We start from the raw sequence: 24470 nt of genomic DNA, 5'->3' as shown, positions 1-24470 counted from the left end.
AGAAAATGTCAGACATTCTGTACTAGCCAATACTCAGGTGTAGGCATGGGGGATGGGATCTGGTATTTGAATAACTGTAAATTGTGTACGTATCAAGTTTGTGCTGCTTTCTTCAATCCATTGGCAGTAACCTTAAAACGTTCTACTGCACCTCCACTATACGTATTTTCTTTAGGAACTTTAGGCCCTTTGTGTTGTCCCATCGCTGCCACTAATATCTCTGCTGCTTCCTGTGACAGTAGATCTTAGATTTCACAGCACGTCTTAAAGTTTGAAGTAAACCATCAGTGCATGAGAGTCGTGCTAGTCAGTTACACTAAGAAAAAGAAGAAGGTGAAACTCTCGTGGTTTTTCCACTTTTCTATTGATACACTCAGGAATATGGAACTGCGACAGCAGTACTGAGAATATTGGAAAGTACTGGATGCTATAAAACAGTGTAATGCTATCCCTATGACCAATACCTGGAAAAAAGCATGGATGCCCAGGTGCCTCAGGGCAACTAGAGTTGGACCAGTGTCAACAATTGAGCCAGGGCTGGTTGCCCCTTTTGGGAACAGCTTTCCTATGAAGTCTTTCTCAGCATCAGGGACTGACAAAGCAATGCAGAACTAGTGTGATACAGCCGAGCTCAACAAACAAGAGACAAGAAATAACTCAAAAGCCACACAGGTAAACAGGAAAGGGCAGCTGAAAAATCTAGGGCAGAGAGTTCTGCAGCAGGAGCTCAGTGGACACGCTGCAGAATAATAACAAGACTCCTGGAATGAACCTTTGTTTGCCTGCTACAATCTCAGAAACAAAGAATCGCGTTCTGCCTTTAATTGTTTACTGCCTCCGCAGATCAAAACCTGCTCTGATCTGACTGAAACAACAAACCAGAAATCTGTTCAGGCATGCAGGAGGGCATTTTTTAACCTCTTGCATTTATGCAGCAAGGTACTACAATGAACAATCTGAATTTAATGTGTTAAAGAAATTAGTAAATACCTTTTGAACATTATTTACCCCTAAAACAAGAAAACTGATAAGCTCATGGAGAGCTGATTGTCCCTGATCAAACCCAGCGTTGCACGATACATTCACTCACAAAAAATGACACAGCAGTTTTTGTTCCCTTATTTGTCTCCCCAAATGCCTGAGTCTGATTGGTCCATGGGAGTGGGGGTGGGGGTAAGAGGAAGCAATTTTGGCTTAGTCCTGGTGAGCGTTGCCTTGTGGGAAATCAGCGTCGTGGCAGATCCTGTAATTAGTTCTGCTTGTTAGAAAAATGAAGGGGTTACTAATTAGCAAGTGGATGGCTTCTTGACTTGTTGTGCATCTTTCCCCTCCTTTCCTTGAAGATCATCATTATCGTCTCCAGGCAAAATGGGGGGAAGATGGGGGGAGAGAGAGAGAGAGAGAGAGAGAGAGAGAGAGAGAGCGCAATGCTGCTCTGTCTTGCTGCTCAACAGTTGAGCTCTGACGCGATGAATCTAGATGGACAAATCTCAAAGGATGTTCTGTCATGCTCTGACAGACAGGTTGCCTACTGTAAGCACGTGGAGGCGAACGCCTGGAGCTGTGCAAGATTTCACTTTTCCAGTTTGCTTAACACGCAGGGCTGTCTAGTTTCCCCATATCTTTACATGTACAGTCTCACAGATGCTTTTTGCTGCTTTAAAGTTTAAACATGTCGTCTGCAGTTTAAATATGTGAGGATTTATGAAGACAGAAATGTCAGATCTACTGTAATGTTGCTTTTATCAAACCTGTCCATCTGGCTTCATCCATGACTTGTTCCCTCTACTTTATAACAACCGTTAAAATACACAGTAAAGGGTCTGCTTGGTAGTGTTAAAACTGCAATCCTGGATGGCTTTTTGATTTCTAAACATTAGATCTTAAAAGTAACACAAAGCTTGATTCATGAGTCTGCAACTTTCTATGTAATGCTGATTTCTTGAGAGGAAACAAAATATTTTGGCAAGTACACCAATTTACTTTGTTACTTGAAGCTGAAAAATGTTGAATAATACATTTAATCCTGTATAAAAGCCCTAGAACTGAAGGTACAAGACTGTTAGCTTAGCCTAGCATATGAAGTTATTGCGCTATGGGGCAAAACAACAAGCTTTTCTAGGTCAAAGGTAGCAAAATCTCCTAACCAGCAACCTTAAAAGTTATATATATATATAAGTTATCACCCTCACTAGTTGGCTCCAGAATTACTAGTTGGTTAAACAAATGAGTCATATTTTTATTATTGTAGGCCCAAAATGCAGGTCATAAGTTCTATCTAAGCTGTAGTTCCGGTTATTGGTGGGACGTAATGCTACAATGCTTAACATAATGGAGATACAGTTGTATGAAGGCTGTGTCTGCAGTGCATAACGAGCGCAGGTATAGTATATGAATGTTGACTTGTAAGGAGGACGCAGGGCTGTGGGTGCTAGCTCTGCTACCAATAGCCAAACTCGGCATACATATGACATTGACATTGTTTAACAGTAGACTCTGTGATCTCGTGTTAAACACATTGTGCTCAGTTTTGACAGTTTTCTGAGTGTTTTCTGATCTGTAGACCAGGTGAGGCAGATTTTAAACAACAAGGATATTTGTCAATACATAACATCTATATTTGAGAGCAGTCAGCCCACTGGCAGATTGAACAAAAAAAGATAAGGAACATTCACCAGTTTGTTTTGCAGATAATTGGAACTGAACACTGGAATGAATTCCTCTGCATTGCATAACATAGCTTCGACAGTGTGCCAACTTTTAGCACATTTCTTTGTCACATTCAGGAATGTCTTTGCCAAATTTCTGCTCACAAGTTGGTTTCCTTTGTGCAGTTCTTGAGTGAATCTCAAAACATTTATGTGATGATGTTGCTTACTCTTTAGAGGGATATCTGTTTTACAAATAAACCAATACCACTATGAGTTAGGTAAAACTGTGTGGAAGAGTTTGGAGCAGTATCACAAATTGTATCATGAGGCTCAGATTTGATTCACATTCAGATGTTAACGTATAATTCACCCCAAGCTCTCTCACTCAATAAAAAAGGAAATAAGCAGAAGTTATTTGAATACTGACTCAAAAGATTTGTACACTGTAAGACTGATTGCTGTTATCGTAACTCATTGTATATTCAGGGTATATTATGAAGTATATAAAGGATTTGAAGGATCAAGCACAGCCATGATGGATTTCATCAAACTCCACAAGAAAGTACGAGCAAGAAAAGTGTTTAAAAAAAGATTTGATTCTCCTGTGTAATGCAGCTTGAATGTTTGAGCATAAAGGGAATGCAAATCAAACTCATCCAGAAATAGACCCCCTTTGTGCACTCAGATTGCATATAAGAAGACCCATAATCCTCCGCCTCTGATGTTTCGAAAGTCGAGACTTTCAGCGCTGCTTTCTGCGTCCCACCAATGCGCGCTGATTCCTCCGAAAGTCCCTCCCGTTAAGCTGTGGGCAATTTATACGATGAAAGCGGAAGTGTTTCTGCATGATGTCACACTCTTCATCGATAATTCTCCATAACACGACGCTACATGCATGCTGCTGCAGAGGGACATTTATCTCCCTTGGCTGATCCGCTTCCAAGAATGATCCTGATGTGACATTACGTAAGAGCGTGAAGGCAGAGCCGCCAGTATTAGAGAACACACAAACTCCAGAGAACATACTAATCTCCCTATGTGATTATTAGTCATAATATTTAACGCTGGCTTAATGAGCAACCCATGGCGTAATCTCTATCTGGCACATTTACCTGTTCACTCGTCACCCTCCTGACTTGCCTTTGAGGAGGGTGATAGGGAGGGAAATGGAATAATTGTACCCAGAGTGTGCCTGGAATTACCCTGAAGATAGGGAATGGGGAAAAGCGGGTTATTGTTTGAGTGGCTCTGTGAAAAATCTCAGGATTATTTTGCTTCTCTGCTCGTATTTTCAGCAAATGTTCCTTCATTTCTGTAATTATTCAGTATCTATAGCGGCAAACCTAATACATGGTAAATTATGAGCTGTTAAACAGAAACAGTGGGACACTGATATTCACAATGACTGCAGTGGGGGAGTTTTCACAGGATCAAACCTGCTCTTATGTAAAAGTTCTTCAAGTGTTGATGAATATTGTTTATTCAATAAGTTTGAATATATATCTTCAATTGACAAAAGGATTACGGATTTATCTGGAAAACTGTTTGGCCAACTGATAGCACTAAACATAAACCTTCATCATCACACTCCTTCTTAATCCTTCAAAATATTCTAGAGTTTTGATATTCAGTGCAGTTTAACATTGCAGAGCATGCAAATAAATCAATGGGTTGACAGGCCCCTTAACATTTGAATGTTTGCTCTGCATTTTGAAACACTCACAAGATCAAACTGGATAATTCTCTGAACTTTGGGGCCAATTTATCAACTCAGAAAATTGCCTCCACATTTTCCATTTCCTCATTTTCATCTAAAATCTATGTAGGCAGTGAAACAAAGCCTTGATATGCTCCGATCTGAATAAAATCCATGCATTTGTACCCGTGCAGATAGAAACAGAGGCCTCTAAAGTGACTGTTATTTTACACGCACGCTTGATTTTGGAGATAAAGTGAGCGCTGTTCAGTCAGTTGGTGAAAGGCTTTTGTTTCAAAAATAGACTTTGTTGCAGCTCTGCACGTGCCAAATAGGCCCGCTGTGAAGTATGGCAGAGAACTGAGTGATTGTTGAAAGAGTGGATTCGCTTTGGCATGATCGGGCACAGACTCACTCTCAGAAGCAAAGTTATCTCGTTAAAACCTGTAGGACAAAGTTTGAGAGGTTGAAAAGCTTTCTAGCAAGTCTAAACGTGTTTACTTCAAGAATACATTTGAATATTTTAGCTGAGGGTTGGATGAGAAGATTGATACCGCTCTCATGTCGGTTCATTAAATAATGGTCACATGACTGGATGTGATTGAATTAAAAGAAAAGTTTAATATTATGGGAAACAGGATTACTAATTTTCTTGAATGGAGTTTGGAGAAAAGATTGATAAAAAAGCTAGAGGGATGTTAGCTTCGCATAGCACAAGGACTGCTAATGGGAAACTGTTAGCCTGTTTTGTACAGAGGGAAAAAATACCAGCATATTTAAAGCTCACTAGTTAACATTACATGTCTCTCTTTTGTCCATGATGAAATGAGTGTGAAAATTAAGATGTATGGCCACACACTTTATATATTCTGTCCTATGATGACAAATCATTTTTGGTTGTTTTCGTGAGGTCTCAGATTTTTTCTTTTGTAATCATGGTATAAAAAAAGGTGTTTTATCCGGATGATGGGACCCACTTACCAGAAGGAAACCAACACATCTATTGATTGACAATGAGAAAAATAAGTGGAGTTCCACAAGAAATAAATAAATGATTAAGTAGCAGAAATTAGGAATCCCCCTCAAAAACAGTAAATGAAATGTATTAAAGCCCCTTGTAACCAAATCAACAAAAACGTCTTCACTATGACATTTACAGTCATATGTACATGCTATTATATATATAAAACAATTAGTACTGAGCTTTATTCCATTTTTGAAATACTGTCAGTAAAGTTTTTAATAACGTTCTGACACTAGGTTAAAGTGGGCAGGGTTAATGTGGATATTTATGAGGGAATACATATCTAACCAATCAAAAAGAAAACACTCAGTCACACCCACACATGTTCAACAAAACTAATCCGCTCAGTCTGTCTCCTAACGTCACAAACTCCTCTCTTTGTTGCCTTTGCTGTTAGCTTGTTTCCTCATCACGTACTGCCGGTAATCTGTATAGCCATCTCCCTGCTCTTTGCACCACTGTGCTCGCGTGTCCCTGGCTGCACTTCCACCGGTAAAGATGGCAGCTTGTGGTCATTCTTCTATTTTCTAACTGCGGTGGTTTTGGAGAAACATTGGGACACGGTTTAGTTGAGCCGTGGTCGACTGGCTAAAGCAGTCCTGTATACGTGCTCCACTCATTTTCCCAGGACTGCTTCACTAACTTTCCCCAAACAGAGCAGAGTTTAGCTAAACAGCTCCGAGCCGTGCTCTGACTTCCTAAAACTTCAGCCTGCGCTGCTCTGGGTATCATATTACCGATGCCTTGAATGTGGAATCTACGTAGTTGAAAAAGTAATAAATGATAGTATTGACTCAACACTCAACATTTCAAATAAATCATTTTCAGATTAAGGGGTTTTTATGTCTTTAGATCCGGAGTCAGACGGCTCAAACATGGCTGTGAACTCTCTCTTGACCTGTCAATCAAAGAGTTAGCTGCCACGCCCACACAGTCCTGAGAAATAGTCTGAACAGGAAAATAAGCTGTTTTTGAACTTAGTTTTTTCAGAGTTATTGATGTTTATTTTTACTCTGATTTTTGTCGATGCTTAAGTCACATTCCCAGAGGCGTTAATGCGTAGATATGAGACTTAAACTTGCTCTTTCCCAAAAGTGCAAACACTGGAATATGTCATTTTGATGAAAGCTTAATAGTTATTCAACAGGACATGATTACAGTTCAAGTTTTTTATATTGACAAACGTGTATAATTTAGTTTCCTGCAAAAAGTAATTGAGAAGAGTGTTACTTGACAGAAAGTAAATGAAAAAAATTACATTTATGGGAATCAAGCCTATATATTGTCATCTCTCTACACGAACAGACAGAACCTTTCTTCTAACTTGCTTCCCCTCTATGCTAAGCTAAGCTAAGCTAAAACGGCAGACATCTACAGATAAGCGTGAGGATAGCTTAATGCACTTTTGGTTTCCAGAATGATGTGATAAAATAGAATGAGTAAAACAATGTGATCCACGGACCTGCAGCATCTCCGTCAATCCATCTGATCACACTGATTGACGGAGATACTGTCTCTATGTGATGCCGTGAGTGCTGTGATTGGCTGGTGCCTATCACTAGGGTTGCAAAGGGGTGGAACATTTCCAGTAAATTTCCAAAAAGTTTCCAGTAAATATCCATGGGAAGTTAAGCTGGGGAATTTTGGAAATATTCCAAATTGGAATTTATGGGAATTAACTGGGAATTAAGGGTAATTTAATGGAAAGGTATCATATCCAAGCATATATATATATTTTTGTTATAAGCAGACATCCATCCAAAATAATACAATTAAAACAGATTTTTCTGTACGTAGAACTTTATCAAGTGTTAAATATTTTATTGAACAATCAATTATTTCATTGAAGACCAAAATATGAATGTTGAGTTAAATATTACTCATCCCCCCGACCCAACCCATTCAAAAATTAACAAAGATGCAATCCCAACAAAGTCCCGTTCAAAAAGCAAATATAAAGTGCACAAGGGGGCCTTACTAAATTCCTGGTTTATTCCCAGTAATTCCCATAAATTCCTGTTTATTCCCGTAAATTCCCGCATATTCCCATGAAAAGATTCCAAATTTGAAAATTTCCAGAATTTTGCAACCCTACCTATCACATGACTACACATGATCTGATAGTACGCTTTGATTACTTAGGTCTACATACATATGAATATACTACTATACAGGACAATACAATACAAGATAAATATGACACCTGGATTACATGAACTAATCCAACCAATATAGTCAAAGCAGTATCAATCTTTCCATCCAATGCAGAATGTCAGTACATGTATTTTCCACAACGTAAATGATACCTAAATGATGGTAATGCTTCATAAAATAACTTCCTTTGTCATCTCCAAGACTGTTTTTACAGTGTGCACTGAAATACACCAGACACAACCAATACAACGTGACGCCCTTGACTCAAATAAGCAGAAATCAAAATGACACATTTGAATAAATTTCAAGGAAATTCAAGTAGACAATCTCATCTTGCTCGGCTTGGGACTGACACAGGCGAGCACAGCAGTGGGGAGGAATCTGTCTCTCAAGTCTTGTCCACTTCCATCACAGTCAGTCATCACCGTCACTGTCACTGTGCTGTAATGTCTTCTCTATTGTGTCTTTCATCTCGTCTGTGTGGTTGTGTGCGGCATGCTTCACATCTATGTCTTGTTTTTTTCTCTTTCTCCCTCTTTCTCCCGCACTTTTACTTCTTCTTCTCTTTGTGTTGGATGAGAAGGCGAGTCCTGTGTCGCCGGAGGATGACGGCAAGTTGTCGGTAGGTCCTGTCTGATTGACACTACTTCTTCTTCTTTGTCTGCTTCTGTGTTTGTCCCCTGTTTCTGTGTAGACCTAGAAGTGTAACTTGTATTCCTCCAACCATACTGTAAACGAGGCATGAACACAGTTTTCTCTAACCTTTAGCCTCTCTGTGTCTTAGGGAGTAGCTCTTGCCTGTTTTCTTAATCCTTTCTGTACCCAGCATGCAAACCAAAATCAAAGACGCATGACTTTAGAAACTAATAGTCTCATTTAACGTTTCTATACTATACTTCCATAATGCACAGCTGAGTGATCATCAGATTCTTAAGGAAGAAGATAACACACGGCAGCAGAGGAGAATCTTCAGGGCACACAGCGAGAAGCCACATCTTACACAAGCCCTGACAGTCTACATGTCTCCCTTGCCTCCCGCTCACACCCATATGGGCCTGTGAATTAGCACCTGACACCTCCTGCGCCTACGCATCACCTGTGGGCAGCCAAAGGAGGGGGGGGGGGCTCCAAACAGCTGCCACCTGCACCCGTGCCTCATTTCCCACAGTTCTTGAGTTCAGCTCCAACTGCAGGAGTGACCTTCGCGAGGGAATGTTTTGATTGAAATGAACTGATATGTTGCTTAAACTGTGAATGCGTGTCTCAACTCGTGGGGCTTACATTTCCAAATATGCTGAAGCCTTTTATGATATTTTTTACTTGGTTTCAGGTTGCTCCTCAGGGTTTTATGCAAAAGAGGATTAAGGATTCATACTTCAGCTTAGAAATAGCTCTAGTGAGGTGCTTGCAATTGATAGTCAGATGTTAATAGCGGAATTTGTACTGGATGACAGAAATAAGAACCAGCTGTTGGATCAAAGTTATGTACTTTTTGGTAAGGACTTAGTTATATGTATGATTGACACCTTCTTTCTCCTCTCACAGGCCAGGCCTCGGCTTCAGAGGGGGGGTAGCTCCGCCTCCCTGCACAACAGCTTGATGAGGAACAGCATTTTCCAGCTGATGATTCACACATTGGATCCGTTAAGTGAAGGTAAGAAGGTCAGACATGTCTTCACTGGTGGATTACACAAGTGTAAGTCTCTAAATTCAAGAATATGCAGCACTGAAGATCTTTGTGCTGTCAAGTACAAGTTTATATTTTTAGGTTGATGTAACCTTAAACTTCTAAAATTCATGCCTTTTCTTCTATCGAAAATGATTTAAATCCTGTTTTCAAATTCTTTGTTAAAAGTTCAAAATAAATTAAAGGCTTCGGTTGATATATGCAAATGAATGAGCAACACATTTTGGGCTCTAAATAACAGCACCAAGGATCCATACGGTGTCATTTTACCAGGTGTCTGTCTTCAGTAAAAATTGTCACAGTTTTATGTATCCAGTGTCTCCAACATTATAATACAAATGCATCTTTAGCCCCTATACGACAAGACTGACTTGATCCCTTTTTAAAAATAGTTCCACACCAGACAAGGTGAGTTCTGTGTCGTGTCAGAGCACAGCTGATGTAGAAGATCATTTTCCTTTAATCCAAGACGAAGGCCTATTAGCTAAGCTAAAGGAAATGTAAAACGGCAGTGTCAGTGCTCGACACAGGGGATGAATATGTTAATGCACCGGGGAGGTATGGTGTTATCCCATTCCCAAACTGCCACGAAAAGACGAACGGAAAATATGCACATTAATGGGGAGCCGGCAGGGAGCAGGGGTTTGAGGAGGGTTTAAAGAATTTGCCATCAGAGCGTCCTTATGCTGATTTATAAGGTCTGATCTATTAGGTCTGGAAGTGGTATCTCCTAAAGTGATGAATCCTAATCTGTTTGAAATTAAATGTTAAAAACTAAATCCTGGTTTTACTGCTCTTTTCCCTTCAAGTTTTATGAAAAGCACCAGTGTCAGAAAGAAATACTGTGAAGGACGAGGTCAAAAAGTCATTTATAAGCACAAAACAATGTCCAATGACTAAATATTTCCCCGCTCACTGGATGTGATCTCATTAGCGGAGGTCTGTCCAGCAGCAAGGAGGCATTTCAGCCTTCTCAGAAATGACTGTACATTCCTTGAAAGCCAAACCTAGAATGAGTCAGCTCAGGACAGATTAATAAGCTGTGCCGAGACGGCCCTTAAAGTGCCCATTAACATGCATCAAGTCGTTGTCGAACACCGAGTCCAAGGCGTCCCGTCTGTAAGTGTATTCATCTCTTCTTTTCAGTGATTAAAATGTAAATCAAAGCCTGCTGGTGGAAAGGGAGGCTGGATGAAGAGTGGACAGTATATACTCCACTCTGCCAAACCTGGCAAGCCCATTTGTCAGTGGGTCTACTTAGGGTCTAAATAACATGCACTGATGTCAGACTGAAACATTTACTGCTTGTGTGATCAATAGAGTGGATTGTGAATACAGAGGACACAGAAGTTTGTGTTCAGGATGACTTTCAAAAATACCAAAATAATGTAGAATTCAGGTATGACGAGTTATTAAATATGATGTTTCTAAATGTTGGGTTTTTAATGCTCAACCAAGCAAATTCTGCTTCTTTATGAATGCATCAGAATTTTGTGGATGTTGTTCAAGTTTTGACCGATGGGTCTTTTGGCAAAAAGCTGTCTGGAATTAAATGCACAAAAACAACAACTACAGTGTGACATGACATGAAAAGTGAATAAATGACCACAGAGAACACCAGCAACACTTTGGGCTTTAGCTTGATTTAAATGCATAATTTAGAAATGTCCATGTAGTATGTTGGACGTGCTCAGGTGAACACATAATGTACATAATGTGATGCAAGTCCATTTTAAAATAAGCTCATCACATGCTCCTTTCATTCAGACTGTATATATATATATATATATATATATATATATATATATATATATATATATATATATATATATACATGTTTATTTATATATATATTCTCATTGATCTATCACCATCAGGGTCCAATAAAAGCCTGGTCTTTTCTGGGATGAGTGACTGCTTTCTGTGCACATTTACTGATATCATTAATGCAAAGAAGCATTTTGTTGGTGTGCTCATTGCTCGGAGAGAGGCGAACAGGTGCACCCATCAAAGACGAGAGGCTGTACTTCTTGTCCTTGTGTGCTCTCAGGCTTAAAGTGTAGCTCAGCTGGGCCGCGGGAGAGCTGGCAGGACTCCATCCATACATTTTTCATGGACACTTCTTAAAATAAAGTCGCTTCCGAGCCGAAAGGAAGCTCTGAGGTTGTTTTTGCTAGTGCTGGGAACTGGTTAGCTTTCACGTGTTGTACTTTTAGGGAGGGGATAGTTTGAATTGTGTGCGTGTGTCTTTTTGTTTTAAGGGTTTTTCCTGGCTTAAACACTCTTCACTCCTGTTTGCAGCCTTACTTCTATAGGATTTGATGAATATTTTGCTGACCAAATACCTTTAAATGAGTATTTTCCTGATATGAACATTTTGCTGTTCCATAGTAAGCAATCATACATTCAATGAAAATCAAGGTTTTAAGTCTGCAATGTGGCAACAGAAAATATGTGCAAAACAGATGTCCTCTATGCAGGACAAACCCTCTGTTTCTGTGGTATGTGGGTGTGTGAGAATGTGTGTCTGTGTGTTGGTATGTATGTGTGTATCTGAGGAGAAAAGTTCTGAACTCTGGCAAATGTTTCTTTCTCCTTCTTGCTAAGAGTTACATTTGAAGATTACTACTATTTTCATATCTGTCTGCTAAACATGGATCTACAGCCAGATGGGCAGGGGGAAACTTGTAACGCTAACTAAAGGCTAAACAGTCCCTCAGAACTCATTCACATCTATTAGCTTTACCATTTGTAGTGTGGAAACAAAAACCTGTGTTGTCATGTGCTAAGTTTAGCTGGTTGTTCTTCTCAGGGAGGGACTCTAGGGCAATTTGTTCTTCCTGGCCCAGTGATTTCTTAGCGTCCTTCTGTTGTTGAACAGTTGAGACAGGCAAAATATAACAGTTAATAAGCTTTACAGGTGGCAGGTAGGTTTTGGTAGCTAATGACAGAGACTAGCTATCTGTTTCCTCCTGCTCCCTGTCTTTGTGCAAAGGCAAAGCTAAACTAAGCATTCCTTGAGTGCAACTTTATATCTAGTGTACAGATATAAGAGTGGTAAAAATCTTCTTTCCTAACTATTGGCAAAAAAGCAAAAAAATATACTTGTTATGAAGTTTGAAAATGTCCTGAGTTCATCCCTGTAGTGTTACAGGTTCTCCACTCACTTTTAGGAAGAAGACGTATCAATGATTTATTGTATATGCAGACACAATAAATATCATCTGGATTTATCTGTTCTCTGTTTCTGTCTTCCTATCTCTCTTTCTTCTACTGTCCCCTCAGAATTTGCTGACTCTGGTGAGTTACTCCTCTAATTTCTGTATCCCCCCTCCTAAACAAAAGATGTTTGTTCTCATTTCAACAGCCTAGAGGCAACTCTCTTGCCCAACGTGTCCCCTATGTATACATCCCAAGCGCCGCCGTATGCTGTGCTGTATGTCAATTCTGTACTGTCCATCCCTGCAGACTCTCTCTCCTTCTAATATATCATTCTCTTCTGTGGATGTATTCTTCCTGGAAACCCTCTGTGACCATTTTCTGTATTGTTTTCCCCATTGTCCCTAATCCTCTCTCTCCTCTTAGGAACTCCCTTTAGATGTAGAGTTGTGGTATTGCGCTCTGTGAGACAGACTGAAACCCAAAAAAGGAAGATGTGGGTTTCTCCTGTCTGTGGTGTTCTCAGACTTTTTGAAGGTGCTTTAACCTACAGGCATTTAGAGGTACATATTGCAGTGGTCGATAGATGAAGTATCATAGCCACTTTGACCAAGAAGTGCTTAGTCCATAAATTACTGTATTGAGCTGATTGAGAAAAAATGTCCGCTGTTCTTCTCCTCACCTGCTCTCTGTCAGGATCTGCAGTCTATAAGAGCTTGACAGAGGAGCAAATGGCAGTGTACTAAAAATTACCTTTCCTTTAATTTGCACTTGACAATTTTATGTCCCAACCAAGCTGTTATTAAATTAAAGATAGAGTAAACACTTGTTTATAGAGTTGGTCCAACACCAGAAATAGCATTGCAAAATGTTTCCAATACCAGAAATCAGTTCATCAAGCAGGGATGTACTGCCTCAATGGTATGATGGTGGCCACTGTTAGCCAATTCCTGGTCAACAATAGCAATGTAGTGAGCAGTGAGCATGTTTAAAACTGGATGGAGCTTCACTAAGTTGAGCAAGTTAAAAATCTGTTGTTTTACATCGCTTTGGCAATCAGCGTATCAAAATAAGCTGTAAGCCTAGATACTGCCAACGTTAACTTAATGTGCTTCATTCATGAGGTTTTTAAGAAGAGACAAATTGTCTTCAAAGGTCTCCTCTCAGAGACAAACTTATTTGGTAATTAAAACCAGTGAATAAAGCAGATTCATGTTAAAATCGGTGTCTCTCATTTACTCTCCAGCAGACAGGAGTGAGGGAGATGAGTCAAACAAATCAATTATATAATTTTAATACAATTGTCAATCCCCCGAGTAAAAGAATAGTCTCTGTCATCCATTTTAAAAGTGCTGCTGTTATTTTTAAAGCTCGCGTCAGCACTGGGTAGTAATGAAATCCCAAACTTAGGTATCAAAACCAGTGTCAGAAATGAGCGGTATTGGATCAGTTTTACTGTTCAAGCTCCAAATGATGTCCAAGAACAATCGTGTTACAGGCCTTGTCATATTGATCGTCCTTTAGTTTAATAATAGACCTTTATCTCTGCAGGGCCTGTCTAGGAGAAAACCGTCTGCTACAGTAGGTTTCAGGCAAAAGTGCCTGCATCTCTTTTTCCATCAGTGCTACAAACAATATTACTTAGGAGCGGCATCAAATATTGAACTACAGAGAGAGACTGCGAAGGATAAGGGCAGAGTGGCTCTCGTTCTCCCGGCTGAAACAAGCCTCCCAAAACAGCATTCCTAATTCAGGCTGCGTGCTCAAGCTCTTCAGTAAGATTTATCACCCTGAGATGTGAACTCTGATGCTTAGTTTTTGCATATAATATGCAGATAAGTATTTCATATATGTATATATATATCTATATCTATGGATATAGATATATATATATATATATATATATATATATATATATATATATATATATATATATATATATAAATAGCTTAAGATGAGTTGTTAAAGAAGTTGGGAGTTGTTACCAATTGCAGAGAATGTATGAAATCTCCACATACCAGTACTTTATATTTTTGAATTAATAATTCTAATCTGTGCATTACATTCTTACAGAGCAGTTATGTGGAACTATAAATATGGCAGCACAAACTGCGATCTCATCAGATGCTTTCCTGCAGATCATTATCTTGCTGAGATACACTAGAAAGATCGCTCACAATTGCCAGCGTGGCCTTGGACAAGCTTTGATTTTTATTGAGCAGACGTCGCACCAAAGCCCTCTGCAGGCTGTGCACAAAGAGGACAAGGTTATTCGGGTAAACCATGAAACAGCCATGTTGGCAGACAGAGTGCTTATTGGGTGAACGGGTGAGACAAAGGAGGGCATGGCCCACTGTTTCATTGGAAGGTGTCGATGCAGGCACGGAAGGAAAATCAGCCATAGGGCATCATGTGTGTACATGACTTGGAAGGGGTTAAATTCAGACACAAATGGGATGAAATGAATAAGTTAAGCGAAAAAAGATGACAGAACTAAAATGCTTATTTTCTTTGATTTTACTTTCCGTAATTTCAAGAGCAGTTAAGTTTGAAAGATAAATCCATTCATCCACCTAACATTTCCAGTTTCCCCCCCACCAGCAGTGTGCTGGCCCCGAGCCCAATTGATCTGATGGATCAATAATGCACTCACTGTCACTGACCTCCCAATCCTTGTGCAACGGAAATATATTTTCCATTTATGCAGATTTAATGCACTGATATTTTGCTCTAAGTTTTATTATAGATTGAAGCACTTGTTATGATAGCTTTGGCAATGGATTACATAAAACAACACTAAGATTGTAAACAAATGAGAGCAGATGGAGTTTTTGTAACTCTGAACTACTGCCAAGCTAGCTGTTTCCCCTTGTTTTCAGTCTTTGTGCTAAGCTTAGCTAACTTCCTACTCGTTCCAGCTGCAAGGTACAAGAAGAGGATTGGGAAATGGGTATCTCTTTACTTCTCTTTTCTTTACAAGAACGCAAGCCAGTGCATCTGTCCAAATACTCTGCTAATGTATTCGACTTGGAATAGTAAACAATGTTTATCAAACAAGAACAGCCTCAAAACTCCCCCTATTTATTTCAATTGATACTCACACCTCCAGGATGTTATGTAACTGTGACCAGCAAACCAGCAGCTATCAACCCATCATCCTTCCAACCACACACACACACACACACACACACACACACACACACACACACACACACACACACACACACACACACACACACACACACACATGCAAACACACGTCAACCTCCCACCCCTGGCCCTCTAAGCTCACACTGTGTCAGATGGGTGAAAGAATCAATGTTAAAAGCCTTTTTGCTTCAGCACAGGCTGTGAGTTTTCCCCGACACTCCAACCCCCAGCAGACAGGGCGGGCATGCACACACACACACACACACACACACACACACACACACACACACACACACACACACACACACACACACACACACACACACACACAGCTCACCAGAGGTTTAGAGGTCACACCACAAGGACAAGAGAGCCCCTGGTAAACAACAACACACCCTGCTCTCTCTCTCTCTCTCTCTCTCTCTCTCTCTCTCTCTCTCTCTCTCTCTCTCCTCTCTCTCTCTATGATTGCAGAGGGCAAAAAGACAGAGGACAGCTTGGGCAGTGATTGTGCGCAGGGTTAATTGCCAACAGAGCATCCTCAGTTAGAGGCGGGACTTACAGCGATCGTGCACTTCAAACCCAAATCGCCTAATCATATGGGATTGAGGCACTTGTCTGGGAGTGCAGCAGATGAGTGAAAAACACTGCAGAGGGATGTGTTTTCATCTCATTAGATTGTGTTTTCATGGTGGCCAAGTCCCGCATTTGGCACAAGGTTTGCACCATAATCCTCTCACATGTGAGTGCAGTGGTTGCCCACTGTTGGTTGGCTAAGTTTGACATTAGTGTGAGTGCATGTGGTCATTTGCATGTACACATTGCTAACTGTTCTGTACACCAACTGTACTGTATATACAACTAGATCCATACACTTCTGAGTAGAATTCACAGGGCGGTATGGCCAAAGCAAATGCATCATATTTATTACTTGACCTTTATTTGACTGGGAGTGTGTTGACATTTCCATAGGAATACACAATCTGTTGGCAGGTGGCTCCATTTTAAGTGCAGGTAGTGCTCTGGTTTCTGTTTGTGGACTGGGTGTCCTTCACCAAAGTCTCAGCAAGCTTTGGATGTATGTTGCACAACTTTGCAGAACCCTTCAACCACAATTTAATACCTGATGATACATGTCTGCTTTTACCAGCTGGACAATTAAGCTTTGGTTAATGTTTATGCACAGATAACTGCATGCAAGTTCTGTTTACAATCCTCTTAAACATTATCTCTCAACTGCAACCCCAGCACAGCTTCTTGAGGTTTAAACTATGATTATAACAGGTAGTGAACAATGGCGATGTCATGGCTGGAAGCCCTATGTTGCTGACTGCTGGAAGCCTTGAAGAGTTAGCGGTCGCTCCCAGAGGCAATATCGTCATCAGATGATAGGTGAGGGGTTCTGTGATTGAACAAATAGAGACGAACAGTCAAAACTTGCAGGGCAGACTCTGTATCATAGTTTTTCATCATCGGTGTAGCCAGACAGATAACTTAAAAGTTGCTTCATTAACAGAGTTTCTCAAAAAAAGGTTGACGTACAGTAGATTTCCAGTCTTTCCTTTTGATAAAGTCGATAGTGTTTTTCTAGGATGTAGACCGCATTTCCCATGAACACCATCAGCCACTGTTGTGACGATGGGGCTCTTGCTTAGGCGTGCATTTGTTGTGGATGTCTTTAGAGGTTTTAATGCTTACTGTGCCCAGTGCATAAATAGTTTTGCTGTATTCAGGAATGTAAGCACTGATAATCATAGATAATCAAGGCTGTTCATATTTATGCTCATGTCTAATCGTGGTTTGAAATCGGATAATTTGAGTGTTATTGAATATTCTCTCTGAGAATATGTGGTCTGGTGTTAAAAGAGTATGTATGTATCTCCTTATAGTGACAGAGTTAGATGGAATAATATTTGTGATTTTTTTGTTTTGAGTATTTTTGTAACTTGTACAAATAAGCAAATACAGTTACTTTGGTTGTGGACATAACACGTGACTTCAACCAGCAGTGCCTCATATATGTTTTTTTATCATGCTTGTAGCAACTTGACCAGTATTTTGCAAGAAAACTGGAAGTGGGAAAACACAGGACAGAGCAATTCTAATAGGCAGAACAGCTGCAAGCTGGGAGCTGCCTTCAAAGTCCAGAGTGAGAAACAGAACTTGTAGTCCGGTGTCTCCTGTTCTGCTGCTTCAACGCTCAGCTGTTGCTGCAGGTTTGGATTCCGAGCTACTTCATCATGCAGATGTGCTGACTTTCTATTTACTGTAACACCAAGAACTGCTTCAGTCAGGGAATCAAATTAATTGTTTGGGTTTCATTGTGGAAATAAAATGCAGAATCATCAGGCCTTTGAATAAGCTTGAGTGCAGAGGAGAGGAGGACTCATCTTTTTGTTGCATGTTGACCCAGTAAATTCTCTTGTGACTTTCCTGTTCTGTTTTTGAAAGATCTTTGTATGAACTTCTTTTTGTTTTTCGAGTATATCAAATGCCCCCTCCCTTTCCCCTTTTCTCGCAAATCTTCTTCCCTACCCTGTGTAACTGGCAGACTCCTTATCAGACCAGGTTACTGTCATTCTAGAATGTATCCTACTCTGAATTTGAATCTTGCCGTTTTGTTTTGCACTTATGCAGTGATAACTCGAAGAGACTTTGTTTCTATATGTCACTCCTTGTGCCTGTGTGTGATGTAGAACCAGCGGACCTGTGTTGTTCTGTCATGTTCACTCTTTTCCTTTTCTCTGTGTGTTCGTTGCCTTACCCTTGTCTTTTGCTGTGATGTTGTAGAGCTTGGGACTTATGGGAAACTAAAATATTATCACTCAATGACTGAGGAAGGTAAGCCTGAAAGTTTTCACTTGATTCGCTTGTGTCATCCCTCTCTGTTTTTTTTCCTTCATCGTAATCATGAAGCAGCTCCTCCAAACGCATTATTTTTGTAAGCTTGTGACTTTTTTTTTGCACAATTTTTGCCTTTTAAGTTTCACGACCTCTGAGATTTCACTGACATAAGTGCAAATCATCGTAGCCATCCTATTGTTTTTTCAAAATTACTTTCAATTTAGATTTTTATGTTTGGATTATTTCCTTTTTTGTCTGCCCAAAAAATATGTTCATACATATTGTGTGTTACTGTGTGTAGTGTTTCTATGGAATTTATTATATTCATTGATAAGATATTGAAGACCCTAGAAAATTACAGCATGTTTGATTTTCTGAGACAGCCACTACCACTTCTTTGGATTCTGTCAAATTTGAAAGACCTAATTATCCAGGCAGGTAAAATTACACACACGTGCACAGAAAACCATCCCATGCTTCACAGTCAGAAAACACAAGGCACAAGGACTCTTTTTTTTCCTTTTTCTTTTCTTCTCCGGCCCTGTTACCCATCCACATTGCTGAGAAATACATCATTCATGCCTCAGCGGTCTCTTAGAGGTTCCACTTGCACCAGCAGCGGGTGCACAAATGTAAGACGTACGTTGCTGAATTCGGCAAACTGGGGTGACTCATCCACCCAGTGGTTGTGTAACAGGCAGAGCTGACAGGGAAAATGAGAGGCTGTGTAATGGCAGCAAAGAAGGGGCTTATTCTTAAAGACTTGCCAATTGCTTCATCATTATGCAAATTGGGTGGTTCTAAAAATGTGCACACCTCAAATGGACCTCCCAGGAAACATATTTTCCTCACAGCAAATACTGAAAGACACCAGCAATATCAAGAAATACTTGATCTTGCTTAAGTTTGAATGTTAGAGCTTTTGTCAAACCTGAGCAATGTCTTTCTTTGCTTTTGTTTCGTCACTTTGATCCAAACTTAAAGAAACTGAGTTTTCATTTTTGTTTGCCATCAGAGCCAGAGCATAATGAAATATTAAACCATAGGACAAAGCACTGCAGCTGCATATTTTATTAAAACTCAAGAAAGATCTTTTTCTGAATTTTTAAAATCAGTTTCCAAACAAGGAAGATGTATCAAACGATGGTAGCTAGCAAGAGAGGCCTGCAAGGCTTTAGCCTGAAGTTGAACTAAATGTCTTTTTTCTAGTTGTTACTTTTTTATTTAAAAATAAAAGACAATTTGATGAAATGACATCTTAGAAATTCAGTTTATTTCCACCTTCATGAGTCAATTGCTTATTCCTTGCGCGACAGAGAGAAAACCTAGCTTGAACCTGCTAAAGCTAACTAGCTTAACAGATGTAGGCTGGCTTAGGTTAAGACGAAGATAAATCATCCATTGCTGAAAATATTGTGAATAAAAAACTCTTGTAACCTCATCTGTAAATGGATTCAGTAGCGGAAAATGTTTTTTACTTGTTGTAATACACAAGTAATGATGACACAAAGCACAGTTGCTGCATTTTGTCAAAACTCAGTCCAGGCTTGTTTTTCACTTTTCACCATTGGTTTAAAATACAAAAAAAAATCTTAATCAAAAATTGGTAGTGAGCAAGAGAGGCCTAACTAAATGTTTCACTTAAACTTGATATTCCCTAGTTGTTGTCCTCTGATCAAAAACCTATACAACCCCATGAGAGTTGGGACACTGAGAAAAGTGTTTTTAAAAAGGGAATTTTTATTTGAAATCATTTAAAGCCTATGCTTAATTAAAAAATAGTGCAAAGAAAAAATTGTAATGTTGAACTGAAAAATGTGAACATTTTATGAAAAATATTTGCAATTTTTTTAGATCGATAGTGGGGACATTTGGTAATTTTAAATGTAATGCCAACAACACGTTTCAAAATAGTTGGGGCAGGGACAACTAAACACTTAAAAAGTTGTGTGATGCTATGAAAAGCACCTGGAGGAACATCTCCTAAGTAAATAGGTTAATTTGCAACATGTTAGTAACATGTCCCTCAGAAGGATAGAAGGGAAGAGGTTCACCACTCTGTGACAGACTCTGTGGGCAAAGAGTTCAACAATGTCAGAATAATGTTCCTCAGCGTATAATAACAAAGGATTGTGGGATTTCATCATCTACAGTACATCATATCATTAAAAGATTTGGAGAATCTGGAGAAATATCTCTGTAAAAAGGACAAGGCTAATAACTGATACTGGATGGCCATGATTGTGGTGCTGCATTAAAAGCAGACATGACTCTGCAGTGGAAATCACTGCAGAGGCTCAAAGTCTCATCCAAAAACCATCGTCTGTGAACGCTGTCCATCACTGCATCCACAAATGCAGGTCAAAACTGAACCATGCAAGGAAGAAATCCTATATAACAGGACTACTCTGAGCCTAAGCCTGAGCCTGATCATGGACGCTGCATCCTCCGTTCTAAAGAGAAAAGAGGCCATCCATTTTTTAATCAGTGCACAGTTCAAACACCAGTATCTCTGATGGTATAGGGATGAATAAGTGCCCATGATATGGTTGCTTTACACATCTGGGAACGCACCGTTAATGCTGAACAATTACAGGTTTGGAGAACATTTTCAATTAAATGTAGGCTTTAAATGATTTACAAACAATCAAATTCTGTTTTATGAACATTTTGCACAGGGTCCCAACCTTTAGGAATCAGGGTTGTATTGTGATGAAATTACATTTTGTAAATTTACTTTGTTATTCCACTTTTATGAGACACTCGCTTATTTCATGTAAGAGAGAAAACCTGGCGTAAACCTGCTTGATCGCTCAATATACCTTAGCTGTACTTTGCTAGTTTAGCTTAAGAGTAGAAATCCTGCAGTGGTGGAAATTTAGTGCAATTATACCTTTGGTAATATCATTTGTAAAAGTAGTAGTTGTCAAAACATGTATTTTACTGATTTTGATAAATATATTGTCATTTAAAGTTAGACAAACAGGCAGACAAATAGCACTGGGGTTCACACAGTTACTGTGGACTGTAGATAAAGTAGATGCTTATTTCTTCAAATATAACATGGAAAAAAGATCATGTTTTGGAGGAAAATAATAAGCCTAAATATAAAGAGGGATTCCAACATTTCTTTTCACACTGCATTCTACCTGCTAGCCTGAATCTTGAATCTTTTCTTCTTCCCTTCTAAGTAACACCTTCTCTGCTTTTGAAGGTCTTTGTTGAAATATTTTCATAACTTGTGCCAAAATGCTCCACCAGAGTTGTTGTTTTTTACATCCAAGAAATTCCTTTGAATGCCTGAAGCAGAAAGCCCAACCCTGCTACATGTTAACCCATGTAGAGACAATGATATCACACCCACATTTTACGAAACGACACGCAAGTGCACACTCCCTACCATACACAATCTATTAACAATGGCTGCCCAAGGTGAGTGATGTCAAGACAGTGGAATTTGTGATGCTGTCTTTTGAGAAGTGTCCAGTGTGTATGTGCTTATGTGCATGCGTGTGTCTGGAAAAGCTGGGGAGGGGAGGGACTACCAGTGTTTTGCCCAAAAAAGACCAAGCGGTAGGAAGTGAGCATTTCCCAAAGACAGATGAGTGAGAGAAACCGGAGTGAGGAAAAAATGCAATGCAAGATAGAGGAGACGGAAGGAAGGCCAGCGGTGACTCGGGTGGTTAATGATTTTGCTGGAAGGTCGCAGACAGTTTTGACATGGTTGGGTGGAGTACACGTCACTGTGTCAAGCACTGACAAATCAGCTGTGCACTCTCAAAATGAAAACAAAAAAATCTTTCCCATTGATTGCAGTGGGCTGGTCAGGAGAAGGCAGGACACGCATGCAAAACCTGACACGCACAGGAAGTCAGTGAAATTAAATATGGATACATAACAGCGCCAAGGTTAATGATACACATAGAGTTTCACAAGGTAGAAATTTCCCCGGTCTCAGTTTGGTGATCTGCTGTTCTTACTATTGAATGTCCCAAGCCTGCTTAGCCAACAAACGCTCATATTTACATGAGAACATAAAAACCTGCACTACAGGATTTTAGTTTATTTATAGTCCCATCATCTTGTCTGAGCACTGTATTGTTGTTTATGTGTGTCGTTGGGGGATTTCGTTTAAAATCAATGTTCCCCAAGCCAGTGGCAGTCATTACAACATGGACAGAACCGGCTTGCGTGATCCTGTATTTGTAATGTCAAGAGGCCTCACAGCTTATATAAACCACAAGGTCATGTTGTCCAATTGATGACTGGTTTCAATTTAGTCTCTGCGTCATAGAAATGCATTTCCAGTGTGAGGTATTGATTTGAGAAATGCTATCAGGAAAAAAAAACATTCATCACAACCCAATCTATTGATTAAATACTCTAATAAGCAGACTTTGCTGAAATAGAGGGCAAAAAAATTATTAAATAAGTGCTTCCTATTAAAATATATTTGAATACTGTGTCTTAAGCCTTTACATTTGTTATTTTTCGAATTTCTAAGATGCTTTCCCCAGCTCAAACTTCAGTTGCTTTTAGTTCCTTGCCTCTGACATCTCTTGTGAGTTTCGGTTTTGATATGAGAACCGAGCGAAAGCAGGAGTCAGTCTGACCCTCAGAAGGCAGAACTCTTCACAAGAGATTTTCTCACTGCTGGCTTTGCCTCTACCAAGGACCAGGACATTGCAGGATCATCAGTATATGATATGCTATGTCATATTGACTGTCAATGTTGTTTGAACTGCAGTTCTGTGTAAAGCCAACGCCCTGATTGCACTGCGCTTTGGAAATGTTACCCATCTGGGGTCAAAGGTGACAACGAAGGAGCTGTGGCTGGGATGAAACCTGGAGGCTTCAGAGGGTTCTGTCTGTGTTGTGTTTAACCTGTGTGGCTATTCTTTCACAGGTAAATTCCGAGAGAAGGCATCCATCCTTCACAAGATCGCCAAGAAGAAATGTCAAGTGGAGGACAGCGAGAAGGCCAACGGTGTGGCTAGTCGTTCAGGTAAAAAGCTCTCTTGATGCTTTGATTTTAAGGAAATAGAATAAAGACTTTGTTGTGAATAAATATTCTTACTTTCTACCAGAGACTAGCTGAGAAGATTCATGTAACTTATGTCAGGAAATTAATTATGGGGCAGGGACTAATGGCAGCCAGTTAGCATTGTTAGCTGATGTAGCTGTGTTTGGGTGACCATAAGGACCGGTTTGAGGGATCATCCTGTGTCCTGGTTTGCAGCATTTCCATGATATTTCTAAATATTCTTCCAGCTGTTGTTAAAATCTTGTCTATGGAAAGACATAATTACAACTTGTTTTATTTTTCATACATCACATAACTACTGTGTTTCATATGCTGTATAATGCTAACAAATGTTTCACAGACATCAAAAAGTGAGCAGTTTTAAACACTTTCCACAGAAGAAGAAAAAAGAGGCCTGAACAATAGAAGGTACCTTGGCAGTGCAGCCTTAACTAAGATAGCAGAACGACCCCTGGATGCTGAAGTAGTGGTGTGTAGATGGCTGGAAGGGATGGGTCATGATTTTGGAAAATTTTGATATTCATTAATTTATAAAACAAAAATCACAAAGTTAATTGAAATAGCTCATCTTAAAAAACAATTTTTCCATCATTTTTACTGGTGACCAGTGCTGAGTGTTTACTTTAAGCGTCCACACCTGGAGCGTGCACACTGAGGTGTTATGTGAGTCGCTGTTGTCTGTGTTTCTCCTGTCAGGCCTGCTGTGAGAAGGTTGGACCTAGCAAAAATAGGCTTATCGACCAATTATCAGTGTGATTGCACTATTTAATATATTAACTACAATGACCCACTACCAACTTATATTTATATGTACATTCCAATATATGAAGCAGAAAGAAGAAAATGATGCCGTATCAGTTTATTTACTTTGTTGAATTATACAAACAGATGCCACTGCTTGTGCACATTACTTTTTAGCTGTGGTTATGATGTGCTGCACCTGTATCTGAACATTAAGTCGCTTTATGATGTGACTTAAAATCCCTATTAACATCCCTGTAGATAAAATACACAGTTCTAACGATTCACAATCTCAATGGTCTTAGTTATCAGGGAAAAAA

The 24470-nt window shown here is 39.6% G+C and overlaps 1 protein-coding gene across 5 annotated transcripts in view; it reads left to right on the top strand.

Moving 5' to 3' along the window:
• LOC117807403 (sodium/potassium/calcium exchanger 2-like) overlaps positions 1-24470 on the top strand; it is a 65447-nt gene that overhangs the window by 25806 nt on the left and 15171 nt on the right. For 2 of the 5 annotated variants that reach the window (XM_034676685.1, XM_034676686.1), the window contains exons 3-5: positions 8100-8147; positions 9071-9179; positions 23272-23370. In XM_034676685.1, the coding sequence (XP_034532576.1) occupies positions 8100-8147; positions 9071-9179; positions 23272-23370 (256 nt within the window). The remainder of the gene's footprint in view (positions 1-8099; positions 8148-9070; positions 9180-23271; positions 23371-24470) is intronic. The other 3 variants (XM_034676689.1, XM_034676690.1, XM_034676688.1) reach the window with 2 other exon arrangements.

Source organism: Notolabrus celidotus, chromosome 23, assembly GCF_009762535.1.
Source record: "Notolabrus celidotus isolate fNotCel1 chromosome 23, fNotCel1.pri, whole genome shotgun sequence".
In the NCBI taxonomy this organism is placed as follows: domain Eukaryota; kingdom Metazoa; phylum Chordata; class Actinopteri; order Labriformes; family Labridae; genus Notolabrus; species Notolabrus celidotus.
This window is presented reverse-complemented; position numbering and strand designations above follow the sequence as displayed.